We start from the raw sequence: 27,962 nt of genomic DNA, 5'->3' as shown, positions 1-27,962 counted from the left end.
ATAGTTTATTATAAATGATTATAGCTAGTAATAATGATAAAATAATAAAAACTGAATAGTTATATTTTATTGAGATGTTTTTATTATATACAATTGACAAATTAAATTAAACTAACCAGTTCCACAAAGCCGATGCTGCCAACGTTCACAAACGTCGCGGACCCGATACCGTATATACGTATGTACTGACGCTATATATTATAAAGATGTAATACCATCAGTTATAACAAAAAAGGTTTGTATTTCTCAGTTTAAGCTTCTATAGATGTCCGTTTCTCGAATGAAACTTATTAAAAAAATATAAAGGGATTATCACCAGATTTACAGTGTCTGTGTTGCCATCTATCACATTCATCGCACATAATGGCCTTACACTCATCGGAAACAATATGTCCACAAACAACACAAACACAGTCCCTATCTCCCTCATCCATGATGAAGCAGATTAATTAAACAAAACACTTTTAAATTATAATCCACGATAAACAATAAATTAAAATAAGTCCAAGACACGAAACACAGAGTCCGTATTTAGTTTCAAGATATTAATGATTAATGATTAAAGCTAATCTGCGCGTGTCATTTTAGATACACGACAAACAAATTGTTTAACAAATCGCCGACGGTCCTGTTGTCATAAAGGTGTTATTAGTCAACATTTTATCAAACAAAACGCCGACAAACACGTCCTTTATAATTATACACGTGTGAAAAAATAATGAACTTGTCTACTTTTGAAAAAAAAATCCATTTTTTTATAACCTTTATCTATATTCATATAAAAAAAATATACAAAAACATATTTCACGTCTTTGATATATATAAATAATTTTTTGGAGGGTACGTGTTGACCAATACGGGTACGAGTTGACTAGTGGGGGTACGAGTTGACCAAAAATCGGGTACGAGTTGACCAAATCGGGTACGAGTTGACCGAAGGTACGAGTTGACTTAGGTACGAGTTGACTAGCTCCCGGCTTAACTAATAGTGTAACATCATAAAACATTTGAATAAAATAGATGCCCCAATCATTCAACAAATTTAATTGAATTGCATTTTCACATATTAAAGTGTACTTTATTTGCATGTTCATTGACATTGTGTCAAAATGCCTGGGTCAACACACATGACGCCTCTGTCTTTGACAGCTTTGGTTTGAACTTTGAAGGTATGACAATAAATAATGTGCATTTATGGATATACCATTTGAGGGACTATGGCTAGTATTGTGAAAAAGTGAAATACTACTGTAATGATCATGGAAATATTTTAGTTTTTACATCAATACATTGCACATTACTTAAATATAATGTGTTAAATGCACATACATAATTTAACATTTTTATTTCTTTTAACAAACAGAGAAGATTAAATTATATTAGTTTATATCTGTACAATTAAGTGTATCTACACATAAAAGATGCAAATCAATGTTGAATTTATAATTGAAATTAATTTAAGATTGTGTTAAGCTTATTAGCATCCTATAGCTACCTTAATAAACCATTTAACTGATGATTGTTCCAACTTATCCTAGCATTTTAGCTCATCTATTTTTTGAAAAAAAATTATGAGCTATTGTCATCACCTTGGCGTCGGCGTTGGCGTCCGGTTAAGTTTTGCGTTTAGGTCCACTTTTCTCAGAAAGTATCAATGCTATTGCATTCAAACTTGGTACACTTACTTACTATCATGAGGGGACTGGGCAGGCAAAGTAAGATAACTCTGGCGTGCATTTTGACAGAATTATGTGCCCTTTTTATACTTAGAATATTGAAAATTTTGGTTAAGTTTTGTGTTTAGGTCCATTTTGTTCCTTAAGTATCAAAGCTATTGTTTTCATACTTGCAACACTTACTAACTATCATAAGGGGACTTCGCAGGCAAAGTAATGTAACTCTGACTGGCATTTTGACAGAATTATGTGCCCTTTTTATACTTAGAAAATTGAAAATTTTGTTAAGTTTTGTGTTTAGGTCCACTTTATTCCTACAGTATCAAAGCTACTGCTTTCATACTTGCAACACTTATTAACTATCATAAGGGGACTGTGCAGGCAAAGTTATGTAACTCTGACTGGCATTTGGACGGAATTATGGGCCCTTTGTACTTAAAAAATTGAAAATTTTGTTAAGTTTTGTGTTTTGGTCCACTTTACCCCTAAACTATCATAGATATTGCTTTCATACTTGGAAAACTCGCAAACTATCATAAGGGTACAGTAAAAGGACAAGTTGCATAACTCTGGTTGTCATTTTTACGGAATTATGGCCCTTTTTTGACTTAGTAACTTTGAATATATGGTTAAATTTTATGTTTCGATCCACTTTACTTCTAAAGTATCAAGGCTATTGCTTTCAAATTTCAAATACTTTCATGCTATCATGAGGTTACTGTACCTGGCAAGTTGAATTTTACCTTGACCTTTGAATGACCTTGACTCTCAAGGTCAAATTATTAAATTGTGTTAAAAATGCCATAACTTCTTTATTTATGATTAAATTTGATTGATACTTCGACAAAACTACTCTTACCTGACATACCACAATAGACTCCACCCAAACCATCCCCCGTTCCCTCACCCCCCCCCCCCCCCCCCTCCCGTGAATCCCCTACCCCCTATTTTTTTTTTAAGATCATCTCACAAATGACCACCACACCCTCACACTATACGATACCCCCCTCCCGAATCCCCCCCCCTATTTTTTTTTAAAGATCATGTCACAAATGACCACCACACCCTCACACTATACTATACCCCCCCCCCCGAATTTTATTTTTAAACGGTTAAAAAACACAAATATTTATTTTTATTATTTTATGTTTGAAATACCGTCCAACCATCGCACCCAAGAATACCCCCCCCCCCACCCCCGAATTAAAAAAAAAGTTCATTTTTTTTCGCATTTTTGGAAGATAATGTAATAAATGTCCACGCCCCCACACTATACACCCCTCTTCACTCCACCCCTCTCTCCTTTGCGATTGAAAATGAGAGTCCCTTCACCTTTAAAAAGAAAATAGATGAGCGGTCTGCACCCGCAAGGCGGTGCTCTTGTTTGAATTTTTCATTAGACCTTTCCTGGAAGAAAACCACCTGGGATACCTACTTGGCGACTCCGGCTATTCGTAAAACAATATGTATAAACGCCCTTGCTTAGGCCGACAACAGATGCAGTGGTGAGGTACAACCATGCCCAGTCAAGTTGTTGGATTGTGGTTGAGAGGGCTTTTGGACTGCTGATAGTAGATTAAGGTATTTACATTTACAACATCTATGTTTATTTTGGTCATATTATAACAGTTGAAAACATTCACTTATTTTAATCAACATATGGCACCATTTACCATATATTAACCCTCAAAATATATGGATTGACAAGTGCAATGCTTAATATCTTTCTCTTTAGAGCAACATTATAATCATCACATCTACATCACAATCATAACAATTTAGTGAATGTAAAAAGAGGGAAGCCTTAAGCATTGCGCCGGAATGTCCACTCTAATCTGTCCGTATATCTGTGGATGGGTCTTGCATAAATGAATGACCTAAAAAAAAGAATTGTAGCTGTAAATGTAATGTGTAATTATTTTTTTTTTAAGTTTTAATCATATATACGTATGTTGTTTGTTCTGAAGACTCTTGTCTCTTTTAATGACTGATGGACTTGTTTGTGTATCTCTACATGAAATGGGGGCATCAGTGAGGAGACACATCTAGTAAAAAAGCACAATTGAAGCAGATTTTAAAGTTGCTTTTATATATGCATGTGCATATGTTGATAAAAATGGATGCCGTAGATTATTGCAAATTTTGTTATATTTATTTATTTATTTACCCATATTAGTCTTAAATTCAATTAATAACTGAAGATATCAATTAAATAAAATGCATAATAAACATCATTGATAATAAATTTGATATTGTAATTTAATCTCAAAGGTAATATTTTTTGTTTTTCTCTATCAACAGGTGTCTACATAAAACTGGAGGATGTTTATTCATGAGACTCGATGAGTGCTGTCAAGCAGTGGATGCATGAATGCGCCTACACAACTTATGCATAGATCAGCAGGTACCACTGCCTGAACAACTTATTGAGGCATAGGACGTGGATTATGTTGTGCACGGTGCCCCACAATAGGATAAACTGCAGCACTTATAGACATGATTAACTTATTTATGTAGGTGTTGTGTCATGCTCACTTATGCATGAAGTGCTATAGGTCAACCATTGTGGTCTGTCTATGCCCAGCTTCATGCATTATCCACATTTGATGCTATGTTGATGAAAGTTGGTCATGTTTTTGTTAATAATATCTAGGCTATCCTCAAGTGTGGTCAAAATCTTTGTAAGAGTGTTAATATTGACAAGTTCTATGTCATTATTTTGTGTTGATTTTTAGCTCGACTTTGATATATGAAATAAATATAGTGGAGCTATCCTACTCCCCCGGCGTCTGCATTAGCGTTGGAATGTTAAAGTTTGCGTACCACCTCAAATATTTCCTATGTCCCTTGACATATTGCTTTTATATTTGGCTTACTTCTTAACCAACATGACCCCAACCTATAATAAAGAGCAAACAACTGTATCAAGCATTTTGTAAGAATTATGGCCCTTTTTTCACTTAGAATATGCATCTTATTGATAAATCTATGCTAAGGTTGCGTACCACCTCAAATATTCTCAATGTCCCTTGACATATTGCTTTCATATTTTGCATACTTCTTTACCAACATGACCCCAATCTATAAACAAGAGCAGACAACTGTAACAAGCATTTTGTAAGAATTATGGCCCTCTTTCCATTTAGAATATGCATATTATTGATAAATCTATGTTAAAGTTTGCGTACCACCTCAAATATTTTCAATGTACCTTGTCATATTGCTTTTATATTTTGCATACTTCTTTACCAACATGACCCAATCTGTTAACAAGAGCATACAACTGTATCAAGCATTTTGTAAGAATTATGTTCCCTTTTTATACTAAGATTTTTTTGTTGTTGAAGTTTTGTGTTTAGGTTCACTTTTTTCCTAAAGTCTTTATTCCTAAAGTATCAAAGCTATTGCTTTTATACTTGCAACAATTACTAACTAGCATAAGGGAACTGTGCAAGCAAAGTTATTTGACTCTGTCTGGCATTTTGACAGATTTATGGTCCCTTTTATACTTCGATAATTTAACATTTGGTTAAGTTTTGTGTTTGGTAATATGTAATTGTAAGCTTGAGGAAGAAAAATAAGCAAATTACTTAAATGATCAGTTTCTGAAAGACCAAAAGAGTGCAACGATCCTATAAAAAAAAACTTACGATATGCCCATGTCCCTGTTATACGGATACATCATATAAAGTTGCATCAAAATAGGATTATGAATTGCATATATCTAGTGCCCTTACAAGCAATATCGGAGAAAATGTCCAGTCAGTACTCAAAGGCAATAATTTACTTAACAAGAGGGCCAAGATGGCCCTAGTTCGCTCACCTGAGAGGAGTCATTCAATCTTTACCAAACACAATACTTTCGTAAAGAATGACACTAGAATTGCCAACTAGGTTTTCTCGTTATTAAAGACAACACATAGTCTATTGAATTGAAACCTTAAGTTAACAGAGAATTATTCATATGGGGGGCATGCATGTTTTACAAACAGCCCTTGTTTCCTTTTATTTTATGAATTCTTTACGAAAGTATTGTGTTTATAGAACAACACCTCCAGTTGCACAAATATATTTTTAATTTACATCGTGGATTGCCTAAAAACTTACTGATTTAAATGATTGGAAAATCACAAGTCATAACAAATTTTATACTGAATCATTTTATTTAATATCACAGAAAAATACAGGTGGCAAGTAGAATTGAAGAATTTACACTGATATGCATTTTTTAGCTCACCTGAGCACAACGTGCTCATGGTAAGCTATAGTGATCGCCTTTTGTCCGTCGTGCTTCCGTCGTCAACATTTGCCATGTGAACACTATAGAGGCAACATTTATTTTCCGATCTTCATGAAACTTGGTCAGAACATTTGCTCCAATGATACCTCGACCGAGTTCGAAACTGGGTCATGCTGGGTCAAAAACTAGGTCACTATGTAAAAAAAAAAGAAAAACCTTGTGAACACTGTAGAAGTCACATTTGATGCCCAATTTTCATGTAAATTTTGCCAAAATGTTTGTCTTAATGATATGTTGGTTGAGTTCAAAAATTGTAACAGTCCGTTTAAAAACATGGCCACCAGGGGGCGGGGCAGTATTCCTTATATGGCTATATAGAAACCTTGTGAACACTCTAGAAGTCACAATTTTTGCCCAATCATCATGAAACTTGGTGAAAACATTGGTTTTATTGGTATCTCGGATGAGTTCGAAAATGGTCCAGATCGGTGAAAAAACATGGCCGTCAGGGGGCTGGGCAGTTTTCTATATATATTTATAGTGAAAACATTTGAACACTCTAGAAGTCACATTTTTGGTCCAATCTTCATGAAATTTGGTCAGAGCATTTGTTTCCTGGATACGACGGTTGAGTTTGAAAATGGTTCAGAGCGGAGAAAAAACATGGCTGCCAGGGGGGGGGGGGGGTCTTTTTCCTTATATTTATATAGTAAAAAAGCTTGTGAACACTCGAGAAGTTACATTTATTGCCTAATCATCATGAAATTTGGTCAAAACATTGGTTATGTGGATACCTCGGACGAGTTTGAAAATAGTCATGAACATTTGAAAAACATGGCCATAATAACAGAGGATTATAATGTTGATGATTGGTTGAGGATGAGTGCAACAAACGTATTTTTGCAATCTGAAAACCCTTTATTAAATAATCTCAAAATTTTAAGTATTAATATTGATTTCACAGAAAATTACTTAGGGGAGAAACAACTGTATTTAACAGTTTAGAGTCAGGCCCCAAATTCCTGTGGCGGCCACTTTTCACACATTTTGTTGCATGTAATTTAATGACTGCAGACCAATGAAATAACCATTAGCCACAGCAGGTACCTCATTATCTCTGACAGTTGCTTGATGCCTAACCCCTTGTTTTAAAGCCCTTTGCAGTGAACAGCATGGAACAGCAATTGCTATACAGTGGTATCAATATAGAGATAAACTCATAAATACATCTGTCTGGCATTTATTTTCGTATAAAAATCAGCATGCTGACTGCATAAAAAGAACAGATTACAACATTGAAGCAAGCTCTTGAAATAGCAAAATTATGTACTTATATATTTCCAAGAAAGGTTTATACAATATATATAAATTTAATGGGCGTGATATTTCATATTTCTTAGCTTTAAGTACAGTGATGCCTGATTGAACTTACTCAACATTGCTATTATTTAACTTATAACTATCACAAAGTCCCAGTGTATATTATGAATATCAAGAAGAAAAAGTAAAGATATGTACGTAAAAATATCCTTTACAGCTTAGGCAACAACTGTTGTCAAAATTCAATTATATTGATCAATAAACAATAGATTGAAATATTCTCCAACCTTACTGTTGAACATTTTTTGACAAAAAAAATATCGTGTCTACATGTACACATATCATATAACAGATATACTTTGTTCAAGAATTAAAGAGATAGAGAAAATGTACTTAAAACCAACTATTTGAGATACTTATGATATTAAATGCAGCTTGTATTTGAGAATAAATTTCACAATTAAAATGCATTTTAGTTTTGCATTGGTTGTAAATAAAGAGTAGAAGTGTAGAGGAATTGTTTACAAACAACACTTACAAATGTCAATAATTAACAAAAATTAACTCTTAAATGAAGTATGAAATTTCATTTTAAATCATAAATACAGATTGATGTACAAAAGTCATGTAGGCCTACATGGATGATATGTGCAATACAGTATTATGTGAAAGTCAGAAATACCAGTATTCTAATTTATTTTATATACAGACGTACGTCATGTATGATATGTGAAATGCAGTATTACTTGAAAATCAGAGTATCATTGTTCTAAATAACTTTGAATGGAAAAACAGTAAAAACGTATTTAATAATAGAGCACACTAAGTCTGTACTACCGCCTGTCTGCTCAGCACTCGTCCTCTTTTGAAGATTTTACACTAAATAATCGAACTATAAAGCGCAAGTTAAGTATGTACGCCCGTCTGTATGAAGTACTTTTATTATTTTGAACTCCACCTTCCCAGAATAGTTTAGTTCCTTTGGGTCTCAGGTGAGCGCTTTAGGGCCTATGGCCCTCTTGTTTAATTTTCACCACTCAAAACGTGCAATAGTGTGCCAAAAGTGTGCAAATAGGTTATTTAAAACATTATTATATTTAAGGTTATTCTTAAGGTGTGCAAAAAGGTTATGAAACGCATTATTTATTTATGGTTAATCCTAATCGTAAAATTTAAGTGGATACTGGTTTTCAAAGATCATTCTGCGTATATGTGCTCTCGGAATGAAAACAAGTTTGCACATACAATTAAGTGTTTTTTAATGCAAAGAAAATCGAGCTGATGGTGATTAATAATCTTTCATACTGATCTGACACAACTTCGGAGGTTTGTATTTACAAGTGCTGAATATTTAACTTTCTATGTGAAAATATGGCCGTGACGGTAGCCAAGTGGGTTTGTGTAAAAGGTGGGAAGTTTCATGTAAATCAAATTAATATTGAAGCATTTAAGGAAACATATATCTAAGATGGTTTTTAGTCTGCCATTTTGTAATCAAAGGGGAAATAATAGATTATTCACTTGTATTATGTCCCCGGTAGGGTGGCATATAGCAGTTGAACTGTCCGTCAGTATGTCAGTCTGTCCGTCCGTCCGAAAAAAAAACACTAACGTTGGCCATAACATTTGCAATATTGAAGATAGCAACTTGATATTTGGCACGCATGTGTATCTCATCAAGCTGCACATTTTGAGTGGTGGAAGTTCAAGGTCAAGGTCATCCTTTAAGGTCAAAGGTATTTTTATGTCGCCCACTTTAGTAGTGGGGGACATATTGTTTTTGCCCTGTCTGTCGGTCTGTTGGTTGGTTGGTTGGTTTGCGCCAACTTTAAAATTTGCAATAACTTTTGCAATATTGAAGATAGGAACTTGATATTTGGCATGTATATGTATCTCATGGAGCTGCACATTTTGAGTGGTGAAAGGTCAAGGTCATCCTTTAAGGTCAATGGTCAAATATATGGGTCAAAATTGCTCATTTAATGTACACTTTTGCAGTATTTTAATATTCAAGATAGCAACTTGATATTTGGCATGCATGTGTATCTCATGGAGCTGCACAATTTGAGTGGTGAAAGGTCAAGGTCAGATGTCAAATATATGTGGCCAAAATCGCTCATTTTATGAGTACTTTTGCAATATTGAAGATACCAACTTGATATTTGGCATGCATGTGTATCTCATGGAGCTGCACATTATGAGTGGTGAAAGGTCAAGGTCATCCTTCAAGGTCAGAGTTCAAATATATGTGGCCCAAATCGCAAATTTTATGAATACTTTTGCAATATTGAAGATAGCAACTTGATATTTAGCATGCATGTGTATCTCATGGAGCTGCACATTTTTAGTTGTGAAAGGTCAAGGTTATCCTTCAAGGTCAAATATATGGGTCAAAATTGCTCATGTAATGTCAGTTATGCAATATTGAAGCTAGCAATTTTATATTTGAAATGCATGTGTATCTCATGGAGCTGCACATTTTGAGTGGTGAAGGGTCAAGGTCATCCTACAAGGTCAAACGTCATATAGGGGGACATTGTGTTTCACAAACACAGCTGGTTTTATATAAAAATTTCAAAGCGGCGCAGTAGGGGGCATTGTGTTTCTGACGAACACATCTCTTGTTCCTTATGAATAAAAATAGAAGTTTTAAAGATGGAAAAATAGGCTCTTTAGTTTTATTCCTTATGAATAACAAGAGCACCGCATAACGGGTGCCAACGCTCGGCTGTGGGTGCAGTTTTGAATAAATGAATGTTTTTTAGATTTTTTTTAGAGGTCAAAGTGACCTTGACCTTTGACCTCAAAATGGGTGTGGCGTGTAGAACTCAGTGATGTGCATCTACTTTTATGAAGTTTCAAAGTTGTAGCTGGAAGCATTTTAATTTTAGAGCCAATGTAAAGGTTAAAGCACGACGCGGACGTCAGACGGAGAGCTGGGTATGACAATACCTCGGGTTTTCTCGGAAAACAGCTGAGCTAAAATAGTGAGAAGTTTACTTGATAAACAGAATAAATTGAAGAAAAAGTAATACAAAGAGAATAATGGATCAATCAACCAACTAAGTGACTCTATTATACTCCTTCAAACTGTAATAATGAAAATAGATCTGCATAATGTTTGATCATAATAGTCAATGGTTGCAGATTGTTAATGTATAAGTACAAATGTCTAATAATGGGCAGACAATATGATGAGAAAAAGCTTAACATAAAAGTGTCCATTGAATTTGGTATGTGGTAACTTGACAACAACGAGCCTACGAGCTTCAAATCATTAACAGAGCGCACAGACAGATGTATCATTCTTAAGCCTCCTCCTCTTAATCCTGGCGAATCACAGTGAAACCTTGAAACACATAGACAATATGGGTCCCCAGTAGGCATTAAAATCAATCATACATATGCTTGCAGCAATTATTTTTTATGTTGTGAAATCTAAGACATCCATACAATTTTTAATTATACACCCACTAAACGAAGTTTAGGGGGGTATATAGGAGGGAGCTTGTCTGTAGGTCGGTCTTTCAGTCCGTGTCCGCCATCTACTTCAAGTAGTTTTAATCCGATCTTCACCAAACTTGGTCAGAAGTTGTATCTACATGATGTCTAGGCCATGTTCGAACATGGACCTTGCCGGATCAAAAACTAGGTTTCTGGGTCATTTAGTGCATTTTAAACATTCAGCATGATGTCCGCTCTCTAATTTCAGTAGTTTTCATCAGAGCTTAACCAAACTTGGTCAGAAGTTGTATCTAGATGATGTCTAGGCCAAGTTCGAACATGGGTCATGGCAGGTCAAAAACTACGTAACTGGGGTCACTTAGTACGTTTTAGACGTTCAGCATGGTGTCTGCTCTGTGATTTAAGTAGTTTTCATCCGATCTTCACCACACTTGGTCAGAAGTTGTATCTAGATGATTTGTAGGTAAAGTTCAAACATGGTCCCATGCAGGGTCAAAAACCAGGTTACGGGGTCACTTAGTGCGTTTTAAACATTGAGCATGGTGTCCCCTGTTTTTTGTGAAGACAACGTGCAAAATATTCTGTGTCTATGCGGCATGTGGGGGTATTCGTCACGTCTGTGACAAAGCTCTAGTTTCCATTGGATAAAAACCCTTTTAGCAAGTCAAAGATAGCCTTAACTTTATATTCATAGAGCAATAAAGAAAGCATTGCTTCACAGTTCAGGCTGTATGCAAATTGTGAATTTTCATGAGTTTTTATATTTATTTTTGTTATAATTAACAAGGGCTGTTTGTAAAACATGCATACCCCCCATATGGGCTGTCAGTTGTAGTGGCAGCCATTGTGTGAATACGTTTTTTGTCACTGTGACCTTGCCCTTTTACCTAGTGACCTGAAAATTAATAGCGGGTCATTTGTCAGTCATGATCAATGTACTTATGAAGTTTCATGATCCTATGCGTAAGCATTCTTGAGTTATCATCCTGAAACCATTTTACTGTTTCGAGTCACTTTGACCTTGGGACAAAGCTTCTGACCAAGTTTCATGAAGATGGGACTAGAAATCTGGCCTCTAGAGTGTTTACGAGCAAATGTTAACGGACGGACGGACTAACGACGGACAAAGACCGGTCACAAAAGCTCACCTGATCAATCAGGTGAGCTAAAAAGTTATGACCATTAAAGTTTTCGGACGGACGGACAGACTGGCATACTGACGGACAGTTCAACTGCTATATGCCACCCTACCGGGGGCATACAAATGTTTGTATATTAAGATCTTCTGACACAGAAAAACATGTATCTGCCTAAAATTTGTTCAAGATCTAAGCCAGTATTAATAAAGAATTATCATATGCTTTTTATGAAGTTGAAAATTTCTTCAATAAGTGTTAGTAATACTAAGCTTTAGAACAAGAAAATCTAATGCTTATCAGTTGTGCATTTTGTAGAACATTCAGACATGTCAAATTCAACCATAAGTGAAAATTTCTTCAAGCCACAGCTAAGTCTGTGACAGTATTCTGAGGTTTCAGACGTACCATCTAGGCGCTTTAGCTTGGGCAGCTTCTTGGTGATGGTCTCTGTGTACACCTCCTGGCCAATCTCCATCAGGGAGTCTGCCAGCGGGTTGCCAACAAACCCCAGCTCCTTCATGTTGGGAAGATCAACCTGTACAGTGGCAAGCGTTATAGGTCACTTAAATGTAGTGTGACATTACAGCAGCAATTAAGAATGTGTCTCGTCAACAAAATAGATAATTATATAGCAAATTGGACACGTGTTGTACATGAGAGCTAAGGCACAAGTGAGACTGACAACCTCTGTCTTCATGCAGAACATTTCCTTCGCATAATGCATATGTAATATTAAATTTGGATAGTTAAATTCTTACTTTGCAACTCCTTCAAGCATTATACATCTTTAAGAAATGATCATTGTCCATAAAACTGACCAGTTCACTCTGATTTACAGGACCTGTAGCAATAAAAATTGCAGAAAACATTAAACATATACACAGGTTATGCAATAGAAAACTACTGCAATACTTTTGAGACATAATAAAGTTTACAGGTTATTTACATACGTGTAAATGGCATATACATGTACATGTAAAAGGTATGCACCAGGTTAATAAGTTTACTGGATAACCTCCTGAAAGATCAGTTTACTGGTTATATTCTTTTGTATAGGTTTACCTGAGATATTCATAAAATGAATCATGAAATTCACAACAGTTGGTCAACATACTGCCAATGAACATGGTGTTCTGACTGACACAACATTTCATGCTGATTACAAGAATTTATGTGCCAATCAAGAAGGTAATAAACTTAAATGCAGCAATTAAATAGAACCTTTGTTCTTATGTTCATAGATGAGCTTTCATAATTGTTGATGTAATTTTGACGAGCAACAATCAATGAATGTGATGTTTTGTTTACCAATTGCTGATTGATTGCTTCCCAATTGATATGATGAAAATGCGACATTATGTGAAGGTTATTAATTGGCCTATACAAAGATTAATTAATCATAGAGCATTTTCATTTGTTTAGTCCAACATCTTTTATCAAAATAAATCTGAACAAATTTAAATAAACAGATGATAATCTACTAGACTTTTAATGCTATTAGACAAAGCTTGTATATCATATAAATTTACTATTCTTTTAAATTAAAAATGTATATAAAATATAACAGGATTGAAAGTATACTGTTATATTTGTATGTTTTCCTTTAAATGGTTTATTTAGCAGTGAATGCAATAGGCCAACAAGTGAATGTTAAATGAACCAGTTGCACTCTTCATAAAAAGGTTACAGCTATCCAGTGTATGTTGTGTAAATAGTTGGAATTGCCTTAGTATGGAAAAATCTGTGGTAAAAAAAGGTTTAGGCAACTGATCAAGAGGCAGCATAAAAAGCCTGCCATGATAAAGAAAGTATTCTATTTATTTGTTTTAACCAGGTTTTGTTTCATGTTTTAATTGTAATTTTATTTCCTTTTTTCATGTATTTAACCCATTTAAGCCTAGTGGACTCTCTCATCCTTCTAAATTGGATCAATTTATTTCCAAAATTAGGGATGTCTAGTATATTTATTTCTATTTTTGGAATATTTCTTACAGATATATTTACAGCAAATCATGCAGCGTCTCATCTGGGTCTACGCTGTTTGCCAAGGCCTTTTTTCTAGACGCTAGGCATAAATGGGTTAAATACGGTTGCTTTATTTGGCACATAATTTCAAGGGAAGAGCAAGGAATTGATGAACACGTATCAGGTTACTAGTAAGTTATGCATGCACTGAAAAGGTTCACACGCTTTGACTTGCCCAAATATGGAAATGTCCAGATATACAGTCATGAATTTATAATTTAATTGTTTTATTAATGTGATCTAATAACAGCAATAATGCTAACATGTTTAATTCCAAAGAGGCAATAGGAGAGTGTTGCAAAAACACAGCAAGGTGAATCACTCCTCCATATCACTCAACATATTTCTCTAAAATTAACATTAAAACCAATTTGATTATTTTCTTATCTTTCTGTATAAAAAATGGTTGTTAATAACGACACTAACAGACCTTGAGTTTCTTGAGGACATTGATGCCCTTCAGCTTCTCTATGTTGTTGTACGAGATCCACAGCTCTTCTAGGGTGTCCCCAACAGCTTCCTTATCAAACACCAAACACAGATTAAAGTACGTAGCTGATGCACTTAAGGAGATTAATAAACATAGCAAAAGATATAAGCATTAGATGATTAAGTCTTACTGCCATGGTTGCACGAGAATATGTTATAAACAAATCAATGTGTATTCATGCCAGCCAGTCAGAGGAGAAAACTATAAAGGATGATCATGATGTACTATCTTCACACATTGCTGCATTTGCAGAAACACGTTTATGTTCCAAAGATGCCAATGAAATGTACTCCATTGCAGGATTCAGTGTGATAAGGAATGATCAAAATGAAACAAATGCAAATAGAAGACCTCCACATGGTTTGATTGTGTATATTAAACAAGATCTCAGAATTCTTAACAACATTACTTTTAGTGATGAAAACCTTGAAATTCTGTACCTTCATGTAAAAATTGGTTGTGATAAAAAACAAATTGTATTCATTTACAAAGCGCCGTCGTTGTCATTCACACATTTTAAAGACAAATTTCAATTCCATCTTAGTCAATGTTTAATTCAATCTATAGCTACAATATTTATTGGAGATTTTAACATTAATGCTCAAACAGACAACATGCTCTGTCATATGATGATGGACACCTATGCATGTAAACAGTGAATCAGTTCTGCCACAACAGACTTTGGATCAACTCTAGATTTGATATTCACTCAACTTGAAGGTTAATCAGGTGTAATAGAAAATTATTGGTCAGACCATAAATTAATATATTTTGCTGAACAAATTAAATAATCATTTGAAGAATTATAAATACTTTTTTGTTCTATAATGTGCCATATTTCAAGACTATAGTTGCGCATACATAGTTACCTGTTGTGGGTGATTTTTTTATCAGTGCACACTAGGAGATAAAATGTTGGTATCAAAGAAATTTTATACATGCTGAAATTAATAGTTCAGAGCCAGTGTTCCATGTTTTAAAATTAATTGGCACCAACTTGGAGTTAAACACTGATTACTGATCCATATATCTATATACTTGGATATACACTCTAGAAGTCACATTTTTGGCCCAATTTTCATGAAATTTTGTCAGAACTTTTGTTTCCTAGATAAGTGAGTTAAGTTTGAAAATGGTTCCGGTCTGTTGAAAATCATGGTTGCCAGGGGGACGTGGCAGTTTTCCTTATATTTATATAGTAAAACGGCTTGCAAACAATCATGAATTAAGGTCATGTAACATGTGAGACAACTCTTCTAAATATTGCATTTAAGTTTACAGTAGTTACTCCCCTTTGATTATTAAGGTTTTCATAATAATACAGTGTAGTTGTGTTTCATTTATGTGTTAATTGTTATTCGAGGTTGTATGTTTTTATGTCCCCTTTCGAAGAAAAGGGGGCATACAGTGATCTGACCGTCCGTCCGTCCGCCTGTCTGTCCGTCTTTCCGTCACACTTTGCATTTCGGTTTCCAAAAATGCTCATAACTTCTATGTCCCTTGAGATATAACCTTCATATTTAGTATGCATGTGTATATAGACAAGGCCTTGCCTTACGTACACATTTTTTAGCCCTGTGACCTTGACCTTGAACTTTGGGTCCGCGTTTAGGTTTCGAAATCTGCGTTAAGGTTTCGAAAAATGCTCATAACTTCTATGTCCCTTGAGATATAACCTCATATTTGGTATGCATGTGTATATGGACAAGACCTTTCCATACGCACACAATTTTGACCCCTGTGACCTTTACCTTGAAGTTAGGGTCCGCGTTTAGGTTTCGAAATCTGCGTATAGGTTTCGAAAAATGCTCATAACTTCTATGTCCCTTGAGATATAACCTTTCATATTTGGTATGCATGTTTATATAACAAGGCCTTTCCATACGCACACAAATTTTGACCCCTGTGACCTTGACCTTGAACTTAGGGTCCGCGTTTATGTTTCGAAATCTGCGTTTAGGGTTCGAAAAATGCTATAACTTCTATCAAAGTGTTTATAGGGGGCATATGTCATCCTATGGTGACAGCTCTTGTTTTTAGCTTGTGTGACTGGTCTTTGTCCGTCGTCCGTCTGTCCGTCCACATGATCTTCATGAAACTTGGTCAGAAGATTCGTCCCAATGATATCCCGATCGAGTTTGAAACTGGATCATGCTGGGTCAAAAACTAGGTCACTAGGTTAAAAAAAGAAAAAGCTTGTAAACACGGTAGAAGTCACATTTAATGCCCAATCTTTATGTAACTTTGTCTATATGTCTGTCTTAATGATATGGTGGTTGAGTTCAAAAGTGGTTCCGGTCCATTGAAAAACATGGCCGCCAGTGGGCGGGGCAGTTTTCATTATATGGCTATAGAGGAACCTTGTAAACACTCTAGATGTCACAATTTGTGCCCAATCATCATGCAAGTTATTTAAAACATTGGTTTTATTGATATGTCGGACGAGTTCGAAAATGGTCAAGATCGGTGAAAAAACATGGACGCCAGTGGGCGGGGCATTTTTCTCTATATGTATATTGTGAACACATGTGAACACTCTAGAAGTCACATTTTTTGCCCAATTTTCATGAAATTTGGTCAGAACATTTGTTTCCTTGATACGAGAGTTGAGTTGGAAAATGGTTCCGGTCAGTTGAATAACATGGCTGCCGGGGGGCAGTTTTCTTATATTTATATAGTTAAAAAAAAGCTTGTGAACACTCTAGAAGTAACATGTTTTGCCCAATCATCATGAAACTTGGTGAATAGATTTGTTTTATATAAATCTAAGATGAGTTTGCAAATGGTCCTGATGGGTCAATAAACATGGCTTCCAATGGGATGGGGCAGTTTTCCTTATGTGACTATATAGAGAGAAACCTTGTGATCGAACACTATAGATGTCACATTTTTTGCCTTATCATCGTGAAACTTAGTCAATACATTGGTTTTATTGATTTCTTGGACAAGTTGGAAAATGGCTCAGATTGAAACACACTTTTCAGCTTACCTGATTGCTCAGGTGAGGTTTGAGGATTGGTCTTTGTCCGCTGACCGTCCGTCCACATTTGGTTTGTAGACACTTTATCATTCACATTTCTCATGCATTCTTTATCAAAGTTGCTGAAAGATCTCAGTCAAGTTTGATGATGAACAAAATCACATAATTAATGCCAAAATTATTGCCCTTAGATTGTCCAAATTTTCATTATATTATACAAAATAGTTGTAAGCAAAGTTTGATGTTTGGTAAGGGGGGTCAACTCAAAATATAGGTCACCATTTCTAATCTTACAAAAACAAAAACACTCCCTACGCCAGAGTTTTGGTTCAATAATGATGAAACTTGGCCAGGATGTTTGTCTGGTCAATATCTAGGTCATGTTTGACATTAGGTAAAGATTGAAAGAACCGACTCCTCTCAGGTGAGCGAACTAGGGTCATCTTGGCCCTCTTGTTAATTTTTGACCTTTGACCTTGAATGATGACCTTGACCTTTAACCACTCAAAATGTTCAGCTCCAGAAGATACACATGTATGCCAAATATCAAGTTGATATCTTCAACATTTAAAAAGTTATAGCCAATGTTAAAGTTTTCGGATGGAATATTTGACATTTGACCTTGCAGAATGACCTTGACCTTTCACCACTCAAAATGTTCAGCTCCAGGAGATACACATGCATGCCAAATATCAAGTTGCTATCTTCAATAGTGAAAAAGTTATGGCCAATTTTAAAGTTTTCGGACGGACGGACAGACGCCATATGATATATTAGACATTTGACTTGAAGGATGACCTTCACCTTTCACCACTCAAAATGTGCAGTTCCATGAGATGCACATGCATGCCAAATATCAAGGTATTATGTTAAATATTGAACAAGAGGGCCAAGATGGCCCTAGTTCGCTCATCTTAGAGGAGTCGGTTCATTTAATCTTTACCAAATGTCAAACTTGACCTAGATATTGTCCAGACAAACAACCTGGTCAAGTTTCATCATTATTTCATCTGCGAGTCATGATCAATGTACCTATGAAGTTTCATGATATTAGGCGTAAACATTCTTGAGTTATCATCCGGAAACCATTTTTCTAAGTTGAGTCACCGTGACCTTGACAGCCATTGTGTGAATACGTTTTTTGGCACTGTGACCTTGACCTTTTACCTAGTGACCTTTTTTTTTTTGTATTCATTTGCTTCTTAATATTAAATCACGTAAACTTGTTTTATTAGTAATACAGCCCGATTAATATTTTTATTTAGTACTGCCCTTGGAATTTGTTCACGTCATTATGCCATTATGGATTTTTGTGACGTCATACGACCGACTTTCCCAGTTGTAATCTACATGCATAGGTCATTGGGTTTATAACGTTCCATTTTATTTATATTTTCTCTCTGATAGGCGTTTCTTGTTTGATTTAATTATTTTTAATTTGTTTAGCAGTCACATAAACAACCAAGCTATGTAATATGGAATTTTTACACCCATTATTGCTGCTTCTTCCTGTATTTGCGCGATGATTATCTGAGATATTAACTCTATGATTCTACATTCTCAAATCTTTTCTATAAAGAAGGAATGTAGTTGACAATTGTTAATAGTTTTATTTGATCGTTCGTCAAAAAGTTGTAATTCTGTTACTCTTGTATCTTCAATGCAATTGAGTAATTAAATAGTAATTAAATTGAATGCGTTTTAATTCCCTTTTATTATTGTTTAATTTGAGTTACAATGCTATGACGTTAAATTTTATTTACACTTGAATGTATTATGAATATTGCTGGGCCAAGTGTGAGGTTGAGCGCTCTATAACCAGGTTTAAACCCCCAATGCTTTGCATTGACCGTTCCAAGGCGGTGACCCCAGCTTTATTCATATTTTGTGTTTATGTTGGTTTGTATTGTGCTGTATTGTGCTGTTTTGTACTGTTTGGGCAATCGGTCACTTGCCTTAAATAAAGGACCAACTAATTGTTTTTAATGAAAATTCAATACTGCTCCAGCAGCTGGAGTTTCACTTCTTTATACTGATAGTCAATAGGGGTCATCTGCGAGTCATGATCATTAAACCTATGAAGTTTCATGAACCTAGGCATAAGCGTTCTTGAGTTATCTTCCAGAAACCATTTTACTATTTGAGCTCACCTTGACCTTCGACCTAGTGACCTGAAAATCAATAGGGGTCATCTGCGAATTATGATCGTTGTACCTATGACGTTTCATGATCCTAGGCATAAGCGTTCTTGAGTTATCATCCATAAACTATTTTACTATTTCAGGTCACCATGACCTTGACCTTTGACCTAGTGACCTGAAAATCAATAGGGGTCATCTGCAAGTCATGATCAATGTATCAATGAAGTTTCATGATCCTAGGCATAAGTGTTCTTGAGTTATCATCCAGAAACCATTTTACTTTTTCGGGTCATCGTAACCTTTACCTTTGACCTAGTGACCTGAAAATCAATAGGGGTCATCTGCGAGTCATGATCAATGTACCTATGAAGTTTCATGATCCTTCGCATAAGCGCTCTTGAGTTATCATCCGGAAACCATCTGGTGGACGGACGGACCGACATGAGCAAAACAATAAACCCCCTATTCTTCGAAAGGGGGGGGCATAATGAGAAAACTGCCTCCCCCCTCCCAGCAGCCATGTTATTCAACTGACCGGAACCATTTTTGAACTCAACTCTCGTATCAAGGAAACAAATGTTTTGAGCAAATTTCATGAAAATTGGGCCAAAAATGTGACTTCTACTGTGTTCACATGTTTTCACTATATTCATATAGAAAAAAATGCCCCGCCCACTGGCGGCCATGTTTTTTCACCGATCCCGACCATTTTCGAACTCGTCCGAGATATCAATAACACCAATGTTTTGACCAACTTTCATGATGATTGGGCAAAAATTGTGACTTTTAGAGTGTTTACAAGGTTTCTCTATAGCCAAAAAGGGAAAACTGCCACTATATACTTATAGAGAAAAATGCCCCGCCCACTGGCGGCCATGTTTTTTCACCGATCTCGACCATTTTCGAACTCGTCTGAGACATCAATTGAACCAATGTTTTGACCAACTTTCATGATGATTGGGCAAAAATTATGACTTCTAGAGTGTTGACAAAGTTTCTCTAAAGCCAAATAAGGAAAACTGCCCCGCCCACTGGCGGCCATGTTTTTCAACGGATCGGATTTGAACTCAACCAAGATATCATTAAGACAAACATTTTGACAAAGTTACATGAAGATTGGGAATGAAATGTGATTTCTACAGTGTTTACAAGGTTTTTATTTTTTCGACCTAGTGACCTAGTTTTTGACCCGGCACAACCCAGTTTCGAACTCGGCCGAGATTTCATTGGGACAAAGCTTCTGACCAAGTTTCATGAAGATGGGACGAGAAATGTGGCATCTAGAGTGTTTACGAGCAAAGGTTAACGGACGGACGGACATACGACGGACAAAACCGGTCACAAAAGGTCACCTGAGCAATCAGGTGAGCTAAAAAATTATGACCATTAAAGTTTTCGGACGGACGGACAGACTGGCATACTGACGGACAGTTCAACTGCTATATGCCACCCTACCGGGGGCATAAAATGTTTGTATATTAAGATATTCTGACACCGAAAAACATGTATCTGCCTAAAACTTGTTCAAGATCTAAGCCAGTATTAATAAAGAATTATCATATGCTTTTTATGAAGTTGAAAATTTCTTTAATAAATGTTAGTAATACTAAGCTTTGGAACAAGAAAATCTAATGCTTATCATTTGTGCATTTTGTAGAACAATCAGACATGTCAAATTCAACCATAAATGAAAATTTCTTTAAGCCACAGCTAAGTCTGTGACAGTATTCTGAGGTTTCAGACGTACCATCTAGGCGCTTTAGCTTGGGCAGCTTCTTGGTGATGGTCTCTGTGTACACCTCCTGGCCACTCTCCGCCAGCGGGTTGCCAACAAACCCCAGCTCCTTCATGTTGGGAAGATCAACCTGTACAGTGGCAAGCGTTATAGGTCACTTAAATGTAGTGTGACATTACAGCAGCAATTAAGAATGTGTCTCGTCAACAAAATAGATAATTAAATAGCAAATTGGACACGTGTTGTACAAGAGAGCTAAGACACAAGTGAGACTGACAACCTCTGTCTTCATGCAGAACATTTCCTTCGCATAATGCATATGTAATATTAAATTTGGATAGTTAAATTCTTAATTTGCAACTCCTTTAAGCATTATATATCTTTAAGAAATGATCATTGTCCATAAAACTCACCAGTTTGGAGAACTCAGACATGTCTTTCACATTGGTCACTCTGATGTATAGGACCTGTAGCAATAAAAATTGCAGGTTATGCAATAGAAAACTACTGCAATACTTTTGAGACATAATAAAGTTAACATGTTATTTACATACGTGTAAATGGCATATTTATGTAACTGTAAAAGGTATGCACCAGGTTAATAAGTTAACTGGATAACCTCCTGAAAGATCAGTTTACTGATATTCTTTGGTATAGGTTTACCTGAGATATTCATAAACGAATCACGAAATTCATAACAGTTGCTCAACATACTGCCAATGAACATGGTGTTCTGCCTGGCACAACATTTCATGCTGATTACAGAATTTTATGTGCCAATCAAGAAGGTAATAAACTTAAATGCAGAAATTAAATAGAACCTTTGTTCTTATGTTCATAGATGAGTTTTCATAAGTTTTTATGTAACTTTGACGAGCAACAATCAATGAAGGGTCTGTGGTGTTTTGTTTACCAATTACTGATTGATTGCTTCCCAATCGATATAATGAAAATGCGACATTATGTGAAGGTTATTAATAGGCCTATACAAAGATTAATTAATCATAGAGCATTTTCATTTGTTTAGTGCAACATCTTTTATCAAAAAGAATCTGAACAAATTTAAATAAGCAGATGATACTCTACTAGACTTTTAATGATATTAAACAAAGCTTGTATATCATATAAATTTACTATTCTTTTGAATTGAAAATGTATATAAAATATAACAGGATTGAAAGTATACTGTTATATTTGTATGTTTTCCTTTAAATGGCTTATTTAGCAGTGAATGCAATAGGCCAACAAGTGAATGTTAAATGAACCAGTTGCACTCTTCATAAAAAGGTTACAGCTATCCAGTGTATGTTGTGTAAATAGTTGGAATTGCCTAAGTATGGAAAAATCTGTGGTAAAAAAGGTTCAGGCAACTGATCAAGAGGCAGCATAAAAAGCCTGCCATGATAAAGAAAGTATTCTATTTATTTGTTTAAACCAGGTTTTGTTTCATGTTAATTGTAATTTTATTTCCTTTTTTCATGTATTAAACCCATTTAGGCCTAGTGGACTCTCCCATCCTTCTAAATCGGATCAATTTATTTCCAAAATTAGGGATGTCTAGTATATTTATTTCTATTTTTGGAATATTTCTTACAGATATTCCTTTAAGCAAATCATGCAGCGTCTCATCTGGGTCTACGCTGTTTGCCAAGGCCTTTTTTCTATACGCTAGGTATAAATGGGTTAAATACGGTTGCTTTATTTGGCAAATAATTTCAAGGGAAGAGCAAGGAATTGATGAACACGTATCAGGTTACTAGTTAGTTAGGCATGCACTGAAAAGGTTCACACGCCTTGACTTACCCAAATATGGAAATTTCCAGATATACAGTCATGAATTTATAATTTAATTGTTTTATTAATCTGATCTTATTACAGCAATAATGCTGACATGTTTAATTCCAAAGAGGCAATAGGAGAGTGTTGCAAAAACACAGCAAGGTGAATCACTCCTCCATATCACTCAAAATATTTATCTAAAATAAACATTAAAACCAATTTGATTATTTTCTTATCTGACTGTATAAAAAATGGGAGTTAATAACGACACTAAGAACAGACCTTGAGTTTCTTGAGGACATTGATGCCCTTCAGCTTCTCTATGTTGTTGTAAGAGATCCACATCTCTTCTAGGGTGTCCCCAACAGCTTCCTGATCAAACACCAAACACAGATTTACCTACCTGATGCACTTTAGGAGATTAATAAAGATAGCAAAAGATATAAGCATTAGATGATTATGTCTTACTGTCATGGTTGCACGAGAATCTGTTATAAACAAATCAATGTGTATTCATGCCAGCCAGTCAGAGGAGAAAACTATAAAGGTTGATCATGATGTCCTATCTTCACGCATTGCTGCATTTGCAGAAACACGTTTATGTTCCAAAGATGCCGTTGTTAACTACTCGATTGCAGAATTCAGTGTGATAAGGAATGATCAAAATGAAATAAATCCAAATAGAAGAACTCCACATGGTTTGATTGTGTAAATTCAACAAGATCTCAGAATTCTTAACAACATTACTTTCAATGATGAAAACCATGACATTCTGTACCTTCATGTAAAAATTGGTTGTGATGAAAAACAAAATGTCTTCATTTACAAAGCGCCGTCTTTGTTTTTTCACAAATTTTAAAGAAAAATTTCAATTCCATCTTAGTCAATGTTTAATTCAATCTATAGCTACAATATTTATTGGAGATTTTAACATTAATGCTCAAACAGACAACATGCTCTGTCATATGATGATGGACACCTATGCATGTAAACAGTGAATCAGTTCTGCCACAACAGACTTTGGATCAACTCTAGATTTGATATTCACTCAACTTGAAGGTTTATCAGGTGTAATAGAAAATTATTGGTCAGACCATAAATTAATATATTTTGCTGAAAAAAAAAAATAATTTGAAGAATTATAAATACTTTTTTGTTCTATCACGTGCCATATTTCAAGACTACAGTTGCGCATACATAGTTACTTGTTGTGGGTGTTTTTTTTATCAGTGCACACTAGGAGATAAAATGTTGATATCAAAGAAATTTTATACATGCTGAAATTAATAGTTCAGAGCCAGTGTTCCATGTCTTAAAGTTAATTGGCACCAACTTGGAGTTAAACACTGATTACTGATCCATATATCTATATACTTGGAGTTCAAACCATACTTGCATAACAACACCGTTAAGACTGGAGTTGTTACTGTATATTAAACCGACTGGAGTTGCTTTCCAGTTTTGATCATTTACTGGATCTGAAAAAAGTTTTCACTGGCACTAACTTGGAGTTGAACACTGATTACTGATCCATATATCTATATACTTGGAGTTGAAACCATAATGGCATACCCACACTGTTGACACTGGAGTTGTTATATTAAATTGAATGGAGTTGCTTTCGAAATTTTGATAATTTTCTGGATCTGACAAGGAGTTTACACTGGCACTAACTTGGAGTTAAACACTGATTACTGATCCATATATCTATATACTTGGAGTTGATCTATATACTTGGAGTTGATCTATATACTCGGAGTTGATCTATATACTTGGAGTTGATCTATATACTTGGAGTTGATCTATATACCTATCCTTGCCGTATTTCAAGACTGCAGCTGCGTGTACATAATTACATGTTGTGGGTGTGTTTTTATCAGTGGAGATTAGGAGATAAAATGTTAGTATCAAAGAAATTTTATACATGCTAATTTTGGTAGTTAAGAGCCAGTAATCAATGTCATAATATTAATTGGCACCAACTTGGAGTTAAACACTGATTACTAATCCATATATCTATATACTTGGAGTTGAAACCATAATGGCATAACTACACTGATAAGACTGGAGTTGTTATATTTAACTGACTAGAGTTGCTTTCAAATTTTGATCATTTACTGGATCTGACAAGGAGTTTTCACTGGCACTTACTTGGAGTTGAGTACTGATTACTGATCCAAATATATATACACTTGAAACCATATTGGCATACTCACACTGTTTTGATCATTTACTGGATATGACATGGAGTTTACATTGGCAACTTGGTGTTGAACACTGATAACTTATCGATATATCTATATACTTGGAGTTGAAACCATAATAGCATACCCACACTGTTGAGACTGGAGTTGTTTCATTTAACTGACTGGAGATGCTTTCGAAATTTTGATCATTTACTGGATCTGACAAGGAGTTTACACCAAGGAGTTTACACCAAGGAGTTTACACTTGGAGTTGCTTTCAAAATTTTGATCATTTAGTGGATCTTACAAGGAGTTGACACTGGGTTAAAAAAAACGTTCTTTTCAGCAAAGAAGTGTTGCCACGAGAGAGATGATGAGGCAGAAAAGAATATCAGAGAAGGGTGTTGGTGACAGAGTTCTTGAGAACTCTTGTGAACCTATTGGTGAGGGTCTGAAAAGCCCCACAGTTTCATCTGACGAAAGGTCGCTATATTCAGATGTGCGTATGATTAACCCTATTGTGACATCTGAGCCAAGTTTATCAGGTGTAGTAGAAAATTACTGGTCAGACCATAAATTAATATATTTTTCTGCAAAAAAAATAAATAATCATTTATAAAAATATAAATACGTGTTTGTTCTATCATGTGCCATATTTCTCAACTATAGTTGCGCATACATGGGTACCTGCTGTGGGTGTTTTTTTATCAGTGGAAACTAGGAGATAAAATGTTGGTATCAAAGAAATTGTATTTATGCTGAAATTAATAGTTAAGAGCCGGTGTTCCATATCTTAATATTTGTTGTAACCAACTTAGAGTTGAACACTGATTACTGAACCAAATGTCTATATACTTGGAGTTGAAACCATAATGGCATACCCACACTGTTGAGACTGGAGTTGTTATATTCAACTGACTTGGAGTTGCATTCGAAATGTTTATCTGTTACTGGATCTAAGGAGTTTACACTGGCACTAACTTGGAGTTTAACACTGATTACTGATCCATATATCTGTAAACCTGGAGTTGAAACCATAATGGCATTCCCACACTGTTGAGACTGGAGTTGTTATATTTAACTGACTGGAGTTGCTTTCAAACTTTTAATCATTCACCGAAACTGACTTGGAGTTGAACACTGGAGTTGAACACTGGAGATTCATATATCTATATACTTGGAGAACTGCAAGCATTATGGTTACCATGATTACCATCAACAAATGCACAGAAAGAATCAGCTTTCAATTTGATTTGATCTCCCCACTCATTCCATCCCGCGAAACCCTTAATTTGCATAAGCAATGTAATCATGCTATTATACAGCATTGCAGTTTACCTATATATTTTTTCAAAAGGTCAGATAGCTTAATTGGTAGAGCAACCCAGGCCGATATCAGTAGATGGCTCATGGGTGGTTTCGGGTTCGAATCCCGATCTGACCTTCGTATGTAAACTTGTGGTTGCATGGCTGGCAACTGATAGTGTGACAATCTGTTTGAGGCAGGATTTTGAGCTAACAGTTTAGTTCATCAGGTCACATGAAGCAATTTAATATGGCCCGGTTGTTGTTTTATTGCTGATTTACATAATAATTAAAAGTTCATTTCCTTATTTTTGATACCAGTCTTTACGAAGTCCACGATCTTCTGCTAGGAAGCACCTTTAATAATTTAATTCAAAAATTATCTTTATTAAAGTTTTTTGTTAGTTTCTTTTAATAAACATTGATTGACCTCGCTTTGAGGCTTTGCCTTATTTCACATTATGGCTATAGTAAAACCTTGTTAACACTTTAAAGGCCACATTTATTTTCCGATCTTCATGAAACGTGGTCAGAAGATTTGTCCCTATGATATCTTGGATGACATTGAAAATTGTTTCAGTTGCTTAAAATACATGGCCACCAGGGGGCATTGGGCTGCTCAGAACAGGTCAGTTTCTTTCCTCTCAGGTAAGCGACTTTGGGCCTTTCCACTGGGGGCTGACGAGGTCAAAGCGTAGTCCGTTTCGCTACGACGTCGGGTATATGTTTTACTACGAAAACATGGTGTAAATACACTACTTTCATAGGCGAGTTTCATATTTTCTGGTGTTTATGGATTAGAGAACGGAACATCCAGTAATGGTAGGTACTTATTTTCAATAACAAACTAATAACAAATGCGCGTAGTTGCAACCTTTAAGTTTATTTTGAGCTAAAATCGAATTATTTTGATTTGAAGCAATGCATAAGATGGTTATTCTGTTAAAATAGCCAATTACGGTAACTTAAATTAAATAAAACTACATTTTACTTTGATTCAGTGTACATTACACATTTTAAAGTACAAAACAGGTTACGAACATATATTTTAATTATTCAAATGCTTTGTTTCGAAGGAAATTACAAGTCGCTTTATGTAAAGGTTTCGCACAGAGTATGTATTGGTTGCGCAACGAAGTACAAATATGATGCATAGGTTGCTCAACGAAGTTTCTGTATCCATTTCAGGACATATCACATGCAGTTTGCAGTTACTGCAGACTGCCATTTCCCAGTGCAAAAGATGCCGTGCTTCACTGTGCGCATGAACATCCAAACGAAAAGGTTGAACCCGGTGAAAGCCTGCAGAGTCCCGGCAGAGCCCCGGTAAACCGTCACTACGCCGGCACTCACCGGGGTTATACCGGCATCAGACCCCGGCAGAGCTGCGGCAACGCCCCGGTTTAACCGGGGACAACCGGTTCATCCCGGAGATATTAAACATTTTAATACTTTCCCGGTGGAGCCCCGGTCGTCCACGG

General features: G+C 35.5%; 1 protein-coding gene and 1 long non-coding RNA gene across 2 annotated transcripts; one reads left to right on the top strand and one right to left on the bottom strand.

The window, feature by feature from the left end:
- The first annotated feature begins 1,040 nt into the window (after nt 1-1,040).
- Nucleotides 1,041-4,349, top strand: LOC127866956 (uncharacterized). The gene is made up of 3 exons (XR_008043179.1): nt 1,041-1,169; nt 3,077-3,257; nt 3,978-4,349. It is a non-coding gene; the product is annotated as an uncharacterized LOC127866956 (long non-coding RNA).
- A 6,210-nt stretch (nt 4,350-10,559) lies between these two features.
- On the bottom strand, nt 10,560-26,341 carry LOC127869713 (dynein axonemal light chain 1-like). Its single transcript, XM_052412369.1, has 9 exons — nt 26,304-26,341; nt 25,391-25,395; nt 24,392-24,468; nt 23,273-23,362; nt 21,625-21,678; nt 21,224-21,341; nt 14,296-14,420; nt 12,246-12,375; nt 10,560-10,585 (listed from the first exon to the last, which is right to left on the bottom strand). The coding sequence occupies exons 1-9, from the start codon at nt 26,339-26,341 to the stop codon at nt 10,560-10,562; spliced, it is 663 nt and encodes a 220-aa protein (XP_052268329.1).
- Between the last annotated feature and the right edge of the window lie 1,621 nt (nt 26,342-27,962).

Source organism: Dreissena polymorpha, chromosome 2 (assembly GCF_020536995.1).
Source record: "Dreissena polymorpha isolate Duluth1 chromosome 2, UMN_Dpol_1.0, whole genome shotgun sequence".
NCBI lineage: Eukaryota > Metazoa > Mollusca > Bivalvia > Myida > Dreissenidae > Dreissena > Dreissena polymorpha.
This window is presented reverse-complemented; position numbering and strand designations above follow the sequence as displayed.

Coding starts and splice junctions, on each gene's coding strand:
- LOC127869713 (XM_052412369.1), bottom strand. CDS start 26,341: ATGAATCTCCAGTGTTCAACTCCAGTGTTCAACTCCAA. Junction 14,421..21,223: donor CAAGCTAAAGCGCCTAGATG/GTACGTCTGAAA, acceptor TAAGTGCATCAG/CTACGTACTTTAATCTGTGT. Junction 12,376..14,295: donor ATGTCCTCAAGAAACTCAAG/GTCTGTTAGTGT, acceptor GCCACTGTACAG/GTTGATCTTCCCAACATGAA.